The following is a 9,687-nucleotide window of genomic DNA, read 5'->3' as shown; positions in this document are numbered from 1 at the left end:
GACTCACGCAGTTGAGCAGAGCATGTCATCACGGCCAAAGGGCTGTTCAGCTCACCATGCGTAAGTATCACTGAACCCTCGGGTCATTCTTGTGAGTTCATCTCTTTTTGTAGAAATTCTATTTGTTTTCTACTCACTCCCCTCCCCCCACCAGCCCCTGCCATGGGAGTTTCAAGGCTTTCTCAGCAACTGACGTTTCTCCCCACAGATGACTCTACCTGGGGCAGTCTAACAGGATGGTAACATACACACACAACACACACACACACACACACACACACACACACACACACACGGTACCCTTTCCTTCTGTCCACTTTGACTCAGCATCCATGAGTGTCCCTCCACCCCCATCTTCCTTAAGTATTGAATCTGCATGATAGTTGACTCTAGAAGGTTGAAGGAGACTGTGGTGGGGCTGGGGGGGAGGGCAAAATTCTATAGAGGTGAAGCCCTGGGTTCTTAAGGAGAAACGCTTAAGACAAGAAACACAGGAAAATGAATGCCATTTACTACAGGCTACCAGGGAGCAGGCATTTCAGTCTAAGAGATGGAATTAACAAGATTTCCAAGAATCTCCATCTTGGGGCCATTGTGTTTGTTTACTTTTGCAGCAGGCCCTGGGAACTGTGCTGGGAGAGAGAAAAGCTGTTTTGTGAGCTGTCTCAAGTTCCATCAATAGGTCAAGCTGCCCACACTGGAGAGGCTGCCTGTAAAATCTCAGCCGAGGAAAATTTGCCTCCGTGTTTCCTCTGCTCGGACTCAATGGGAATAGAGCTAAACGCAAGCTTGGTTAAGAAATAAGTGCCCCCCTGTTCATTGTGAATGCCCAGGCTGTTAGTCAAAAATAGCACACAGGAAACAGCGCTGCAAAGGTCAACTCTTCTAGAAAGGAAGGGACAAGCAGCCATCTATCTGAAATTTTAATGAGCAGATCCTGGCCTCTGACCTCACACCATTACCTAACAATCCAGTATTGAATGCCATGTCGGCTTCCATTTCCTGTGAACGAGGAGGCAGAATTCCCATCCAAAGGCAGACCATCTGCCGGACGCCAGCCTTGCTCTCTGCCTCGCTGGCTGCGGCTGATGTACGTGAAGTTTTTATGGATGGAGTGGCACCAGGCCCAAGCTTCACAGCCACAGTGAATCAGAAGGCTGGGAAGACAGGGCTCGTGGCTAGATTTTTCTTTCTTTTTCTGCAATGGCTGTTGGGTTTCATTCAGTCAAACACCAAAGATAGTCTTGGGGCACATTTGGCCTCTTGAAGACAGCTTTGCAATTTCTACGCTTAAAAAAAATAAGTTTATTATTATTATTTCTTACAGTAAAGAGCAACAGCTGAGTAATAAACATGGGGAAAAAAACGGATATTAAGAGAGTGTGTAAAACGCCCCAGTACACATGAATAAGCCATTTCTGTATCAGTGGTTTGGGCTAACAGCTGTATCCATCCTAAAGCCATTCTGTCCTGGTGGCCTCCAAGGAAACCATTCCCAAGCCTTTTGCTTTGCATCCCTCATATATCTCTCAGCAGAGCTGGATGCCAAATTCCTGACATCTTTACTGAGCACCCTGGGGGAGCAGGTGGGTGGGAAGACCTTGCACCAGGTCTGTAGCATTCAATTCCTCCTAAGAGGTGTGACTTAGATGATCAGAGGGAAGGTTGCATCTCAGGGTCAAAGACACACACTGCTCCTAAGAGAGGTAGGTCTGAGGCTGGGCTCTTCACTGTACAGCTGTGAAAAAGTCTCTTGGCTCTTCTGTGTGCTGTGGGGTTTTTTTGTTTGTTTGTTTATTTGTTTTTTGTCTGTACATTAAGGTGAAATGATGTAGGTGACACTTTTTATCACAGATCACATGACAAAGACCATTATTATATATGTATATTATCATATACATAATAATGTAGTAAGCAAACCTGGCTACTGTTGATTCAGTTGTCGTGCACACGCTGCCCAATCATGGTGGTTTACTGGATTGTTCTCTAAGACTGAAAAGCCTGCCAGTTGTGGTTGGTGGTGCACACAGTTGGTCCCAGCATCTGGAAGGCACATCCTGGTGAGTTCGAGGCTAGTGGGGTCTACATAGTGAGTTCTAAGACAGCTGTGAAGGCTACATAGAGAGACCCTGCCCGGGACAGAACAAAAAGAAGAGCCTTTGAAGGTGAGAGGCATTTCTCTACAGCTTGATTTCCCAAATTCCTAATGTAACATTGTTAATTCTGACTGCATAAACACCTACAAGCAAGGGTAGCTAATAGCTGATTTCAAAGGGTGCCTGTTCCAATTTGAGTGTGAAGTCTCTCACTTTTAAGGTCTCATGTCATTTTTGAAATGAGAGACTGCTTCAGACCACTGCTGGTCAGAGGCAGCTAGTGAGTAAGGCCACTTTCCAGGGAGGTGGTCAGAAACCCAGCCTTCCCCATCCCCACTCTCATACTGTAGACTTGTTCCAGAACAGGGCAAGTTGTAGGATCAGAACAGAATCTCTGTGGTTGGCCCGGCCATCAGCTGCAGTGTAATCAACGGAGGCTTTGAAAACTGCCAGGCTCAAGACAGGTTTTGAATTCATTGGCCTGGATGGGGGTGACATCCCCTTGAACCCTTACAAGTTCTAAGAAGTTTCCATGTTAGGGACCATAGTGGCCATTATTCTCCAGATGTCTTGTCTGTGGCCCTTGCTGATTCTCACTTGGTTCTCAGGAACACAAAGAGTCCTCTTATGAAATCTGTCAGGCTGATGAGCAGAAGGCAGGGAGGGGCATAACTATAATCCTGAGGTAAGGTCCTCCATCCCTTTACTGGGGCTTGCCTAGCTATGCTCCGAAGAACAGCTCATTCTGAAGATGCCTGGCAATTGGCATTTTCTCTCTCCTGTCAGGCCTTGCCCACTGTCTTATTTTGTTGAGGCAGAATCTCACTTTGTAGACCAGGTTGGCCCAGAACACAAAGTGTAGCCCCTTGTTAGCCTCCCGTCTCAGCCCACCAAATGTTAGTATTAAGGGTGTGAATCACCATGCCCGGTTGCAATTTGCATTTCTAACCAGCCAAACCTGGTGCTCCTTAAGATCAGTGACGTTTGGAAAGTATCTGAACCCTTTCTTGGGTCTAGACAACTGAAAAGAAACTTTGGACAATCTATCAGCATCAAAAAACAGAGCACCACACGGAAAACGCTGTGCCTGAGTGCCTGCTACTGTAAATTCAATCTTATTTCTGAGGTGTGAGGTACTGGTTTGGCGGTTTGGGACGCAGCAGCCACAGACTGCCTGGCTGTGCACCATATACCAGACCTGTTCCTTGCGTCCCACCGGTTAACCAGCTAGCCAGCAGCTAGCAGCCCAGTCATCCTTTCCAGTCTCAGTCTGGAAAGCTAGACCCGGGCGCCGCGTGTGCTCTTGGCTGCCGGCGCCCCGGGCCCCGCGGCCACATCATCCTGAGGCTGGGAAGTGTGCGTTCTCGCGCCTTTGCGCCACGGAGCTGGGTCTACGCGGCGGCCCGTACAAGGGGTCTGAGGGCATCCTGCATCCAGCTACCCCCGGGAGTGGATAGGACCCGGGAGGTTGGGGACCCCGGAGCGGTCTCTAGGACCCGCGGGACACCGCAGGCGGGCGGGGTGCGGGGGAGACGCTAATTTGTTCCGTGGTAATGAGAACGGCGACTGCTGGCCGCGGATCCATTGCACAGGCCCGCCCTCAGATCGCTGGTCCCCGGCGCCAACTCGGACAGGCTGCTCATTTATTGCAACGGTCAAGGGCGGCTCGTGCCAGAGTAGCGCGCGCGCGCACGCACACACACGGGGAGGGGAGAAAGTTCTTTTTTGAAAAATGAAAGGCTAGACTCGCTGCTCAGCGACCTGGGCGCTGCGCAAGGGGGTCGCGGCAGACTCAGGGCAGTAGGACGTCCCCCAGCTCGGCGCCCGCGTGGGATGCTGCAGCGCTGGCCGCGGGGCCCCCGAAGCAGCTGCACGCCAGGCCGGCGACAATGGCAGAGCGCCCGGCGCGGCGCGCGCCCCCCGCTCGCGCCCTCCTGCTGGCCCTGGCTGGGGCCCTGCTGGCGCCCCGTGCAGCCCGAGGTAAGTCACCCGCACAGGCGTCTGCCTGCGCGTCCCCTCCCGGTCACCTCTGGACCAGCCAGGGTCTCAGCGAGTGCCACAGCCGCAGGGACAGGAGACGCACCAGGGCGCATCTGAGGACCCCCCCACCCTACCCCCCCTGTTCACGCTGCCAGCGCCTCGACACTGGTCCCCCGCCAGGTGCCCACTCCGGGGGTTAGGGTGGCACCGGGGAAGAAGACGCTTTGCTTGGGGGACCTTGAAGCAGCTGGTGTCTGAATGAAAAGACACAACCTCCCCTCTTGGGGTGACATTTGCTCCTAAGGCTCTCAGTGTCTTGACAGTTACACGTGTCTCCTGGGAGTGTGTGCTTGGGGTCTTTTTACTAATCCAGTGGGGTAGTCAGTTCCTTCACCCAGCTTCGGAGTCAACCCTCCAAGAGGTTTCCTTTCCACCCGCTGCTCTGACACAGCTGGGGGACGCAGAGGACGCCCCATCCCCATCACAGGTGTACCTGCAGTGCTCTTTACTTTTTTGTTTCAATTAACTTCGTCGCCCAAGTCAACCCTTAGAGATTTCTGACTTCACTCCCTAATTGTCAGTAAGGATCAAACTTTAACAGAACTTCTCTCTTGCTCATCCTTGGTAAATAAGGGCTTACGACAAGACCTCGAGTAGCGCGAGAATCCACTTCAGAGTTAAACGAAAGTGCATACATTAAAGGAGTTTTTACAGACTTGCATTTTCCTGAGTTGGATCTTCTTAAAGCTGGGGCACCTGTGGATCCTGTTTGTATAATGAGAACTCACAGCAGGTGCCTTTTTAAAATTCGGGAGCTTCCCTGGTCACCCTCGCTGCCGGTCCCCTTTTGCCGCTAGGGGAGCTGTTCACCAATGAATGATTCTCCTTGACTTCCAACTCTTATTTCTGTGATTCTAGGTATCGGGCATTTCGTTTTCGGCGACTAGCTAGCCCTCCATCATCAACAGTTTCCAGCACGAAACATTTTATTTATCAATTGTCACTGTTACTCTCGACCCCCAGCATGGCTACCATAATGTAACCAAATTCTAGCTCCCATAAAAACCTACACAGCAATAAAGACCAACTTGGTGAGTTGGTGATTAAACAATTGCACTTATCAATCATCAGTGAGAAAGGCTCCAACACTGAAGACTATTTAGAGAACTCTGAGACCTGCAGATGAAAACTGCAGTCAAAGGTGTTTTTGAGAGAGTTTTGTACAAATGTATTCCTTTGAAGATTCTACAGCAAATGTCCTTAGAAACGTGCAAACTGAGTTTCAAAGTATGCCTGAGTTGGCCTTGAACTTGGCATATACTCCACACACAAACAGAAGTCCAAGCACAGCTGATATTTTTTTTAGAGGCAAATGCTTATTAAATAAAGCTAATAGTGGGGAGTTATTTCATTGGGAAGGAAGCTGCAGCCCCGGTAGACAGAGCTTTGCCTTAGAAGTGGGGAGACATTTTCAGCAGAACGGTAGGACCAAGACGCTTTTAGCAGTTTAAGTATTGCGGTTTAATATTCCAAGTTCATGGTGTGTTTACACTTAGATTCTCAGAATCAACTCTCAGTCCATTCCCTAAGTCCTGTTATTGAGGATGTTTAAAAATGCAAACACATGAAGCATTTATTCATGTTGGCAGACAACAGGAGTCATTACTTGTTGAGGGCTGAGCATATCCTGAGTTTGACCGTAGCCTCATTCAGTACCCTGAGCTCCAACACAGCTCAGCACACACATGTCCAAAAGAGTCCTAGGTCCCAAGCTCTGCATTCCCAGCAGTCTTCCCTGCTGCAAGAATGACATCTGTTGCTTCCTCCGGATGCCTCATGCTGACACTTTGTCCCCGGGGCTCCCTTACACAACACAGGTGTGTTCTCATCTCCCCAACTCCTGTCTTGGTGCACCTTTCCATCCAGGCTGCCCTTAGCACCTCCCTCTGCAGAAGTTTACTTGTGTCCCAGCAGCTGTTGAGTTGTACACTTGAGGTTCCTCTTGTGTTCTCTCCAACGCTGTAGCCAGTGTTGTTACAGTCAGACCCTGGGAGTTGCCTTTCCCAGAACTCTCCTGTTACTTTTGTGTTCATGGATGTGTGTGAGTTTATGGGTGTGCAGATGCATGTAGAGGACAGGTGACAGTCAATCTCCAGTATCATTCCTTAGGTACCACCCACCTTTTATGAACAATGTCTATCACTGGCTGGAATGCATCCAATAGATATGGCTGGCTAGCTGGAAAGCCCTAGAGATCTACCTATCTCTGCCTCTTAGCCATGGGATTACAAGTGTGCACCACCAAGTCTGAATTTTTGCACAAATATTGGGAATTAAACTCAGGTCCTCATGGTTCTACAGCAAGCACCTTCTAGATTGAGCTATCTCAAACTGGTTTTTCTTTAGGAACATGATTCAGCAGTTACTTCAGGACTGTCTTTAATCAAGAGCCTAGAAAGTTCTCTCACATCCTCCCTATATGGCCTTACTTCTTTTCTAAGCAAATCACTTTTTCTTCCTTCGTTTTTGTGTTTTTGTGATGTACATGTTTCAGAAAGTTTTGAGGAAGAATATCTGGGTGATACATAATTTGAAAAGTATTTTATGTGTATGTGTATTTTGCTTGCTTGTGTGTCTGTCCTACAAGCCTGCATGCTTTCTGCCTGTGGAGGCCAGAAGAGGGAACAAGTTTCCCTGGAACTGGATTCAACAGATGACTGTGAGTGCTCCTGTAGGTGCTGGGTACTGAATCTGAATCTACTGGAAGAGCAGTTAGTGCTCTTAACCACTGAGCCATCTATCCAGCCCAAGATAACTTGGATAACTTGTGAATGTATGAAGGCTGCTTTTAGTTGCAAATAGCAGGAAACACAATTGCGGCAGGGTTTTTGTTGTTGTTGTCTTTGTTTTTTGACATGGAAAGCCACTATGAAGTGAACTATGTAGGAATGGTTTCACAAGAGTTACAGACCAGTGGTATAGTCAGAACACTGCACATCCTCAGCATCCGCCATTCTTAGATGCTGATGTCCACTCTTACCTTAGAGCCTTGTTGTCTCACGCTGGCTGCTGCAACCCTTATTCTCATACCTGCACTCTATGCAGCAACAGAGCGAAAAAGGCAAAGGCTGAAGACCTACAGTTCCTTCTCTTTTATTTCAGGAAAATAATATTTTTTTATAAGCCTTTTGGCAGATTAACAGATCTCATTGGCAACTTCTGACCCAGGACATGGTTAACTGCACAGGACTGTGGGTGGGAAGATATGTGTAGCTGTGAACATAGATAGGTACCTCAAAAAAAAAAAAAAAAGCCAATGTTCAAGAGGAAAGCTTATGTCTGCTGTACCCTTCACACACACACACACACCACGAGTGTGTGTTTACATGTATAAAATTATTGCCACTCTTGACATATAAACATTTTATCCCTTCCCTTGTCATTTGGCTCTATTTGGCTTCTATTCCTTCTTTGCAGAAACACTAGTTTTTGTAAAGAAACGAGGCTAAGTATATTTAAAGAAGCGGAGCACATCTCTTCCCCATAGAAATGATGCTCTCCTTCCCTCTCCTGCCCATTCTTTCCGCCTTCCCTTCTGTTCCCCTTCCTCTCCCTCTCTCCCTCTCCTCTCTCTTTCTCTCTTTCACACTCACATATGCACAAACACACATACACACTTCTGTGTGTATGGATATGATACAATACATATGTGTGTGCATATACCTACATATGCGTGTATGGCCAACATTCTAGTCTCTCTCCTTGCACATGGTCCCCATTTTATCTTTGCTTGCTGGTTTGGTGGAAGTCATATGTCCTCTGCATTCAATAAGGGATTTCCTCATTGTCTCTATGCCCACTGCTGCTAGGGGACATGCGAAATTAACAGCATGCTCATTGTTCATCTTTTCAGTATATTTTCTTTCTGAAAGTTACTATATTCTCTTTGTAACTGTGATCTTTACACTTTATATAAATGCACGTTAGTGGCAGTCTTTTCTGTGATCACACTGGGAACTCAGCGTAACTGTCGGATTGAAATTTCATGTGAAACTTTCACTTTACTTTCTCACACTGTTTCTTCAGCTGTTACTTCTTCCCTGTCATTTCCCACCTCTGCACTTTATTGGGTTTGAGGGGCTTTTCCTTATGGTTTCGAGTCCCTCTATTCAATTTAAAGATGTTTTCTACCCTTGCATAAATTGCCTTCTTTTCATTATAGTGACCATGCCTACTTGTCCTGTACAGAAGGTTTCTGTTAGCTCTGAAGACATTGTTGCTTTCTAGATACTCTACATTCAACTTAGGGTCACTGTGAAATTTGAGATTCTTTTGCCCCTTTAGTAGAATCTCTGACTTTGTTCAAACATCCTCTTGGTTCACTGTTGTCATTTAATACTGGGATTCTGATCTGATTGGAAGTTCTATGTGCTTCCACAGATGGGTTTATCAATAGGGGAAAGAGGTGATATTTTATTGGGATATCTCCATATATCATTGATTCTAACATATGTATCCTTTTCCTTTAGGCTGGTAAGGTTTTTTTTGCTTTGTTTTTTTTGTTTTTTTCCTTTTTCAAAAATGAATTCTCCCATCTCCTGCTGAAGATTTTAGCCCGGCTCTAGGGTCTGAGAACCCTGCGTGCTCAACAGAACAGGGCTAAAGAGGAGATCATGCCCTCATGTCCTTGTTTCTACTTACTGTTTGTTTTCAGTTCAGTACTTTGTGACCTTTCCTCTGTATGATCTGGCAGTGGTGGGGGGGGGCAGGGGGAGTGGGAGGAGGAGGTGTTCTTGAACTCAGCAATTCTGTCCTGCTGTGCCTCCTGGATTCATTCTTGCATCCTGGGATTGGGGTAGCAGGCAGCCACCATTCCAGCTTTGCAAGAAATTTGAAACTACCAATTCTCATTTCCCAAAGCCATGGTACCATGGCATTCTCCAAGGAGCAAGCACTCCTGTGTTCGTTCATTCATTCATTCATTCATTCACTCATTCTCTCTCTTTCTCTCTCTCTCTTCCTCCACCCCTCCCTCCCTCCCTCCCTCCCTCCCTCCCTCCCTCCCTCCCTCCCTCCCTCCCTCCCTCTCTTCTCTTTCTGAAGTGGTGCTAGGGATGTATAATCATTCCTTTTCTATTGCTATGCTAAAACACCATGACCAAGGCAACATATAGAAGAAATAACTTATTGGGGCTTAGAGTCACAGCACATTAGAATCTATGATGATGGAGCAAAGGCCCCAGGCATGGTGACAGGATCAGGACACCGCATGAAGCACGGGCAGCAAACTAGAAATGGTGGGAGTCTTTAAACTCTTAAATCCTACCCCCAGTAATATACATCCCCCAGCAAGGCTACACCTCCTTAGCCAAGACAACAGCTCTACCAAATGGGGCCCCAATGCCCACGACTATGGGGATGCTTTTCACTCAGGGCAGACCAGGACCCAGGACAGCACACTCTTGCCCCTGAGCTGTGCCCACAGTGGCCACCTCTTCTTACTATTGTTACTCTTTGTTTCTTATGATTATTGTTGTTGCTGCTGCAGTTAGAGAAACCAGTGTTTTATTGTGGTTCCAAGAGGGGATGTGGGGAAGCACCCGTGACTCTG

The 9,687-nt window shown here is 47.5% G+C and overlaps 1 protein-coding gene across 1 annotated transcript in view; it reads left to right on the top strand.

The window, feature by feature from the left end:
• Positions 1–3,488: 3,488 nt before the first annotated feature.
• The window catches only part of Adam12 (ADAM metallopeptidase domain 12), a 328,831-nt gene continuing 322,632 nt past the window's right edge, over positions 3,489–9,687 (top strand). The window contains exon 1 of the mRNA XM_034485928.2: positions 3,489–4,076. Coding sequence (XP_034341819.1) covers positions 3,986–4,076 — 91 coding nt within the window. The 5' untranslated portion in view covers positions 3,489–3,985. The remainder of the gene's footprint in view (positions 4,077–9,687) is intronic.

The sequence above is a fragment of the Arvicanthis niloticus genome, chromosome 1, assembly GCF_011762505.2.
Source record: "Arvicanthis niloticus isolate mArvNil1 chromosome 1, mArvNil1.pat.X, whole genome shotgun sequence".
Lineage (NCBI taxonomy): Eukaryota > Metazoa > Chordata > Mammalia > Rodentia > Muridae > Arvicanthis > Arvicanthis niloticus.
Note: the sequence above shows the minus strand (reverse complement) of the source record. Positions and strands in the feature narration are given on the sequence as shown.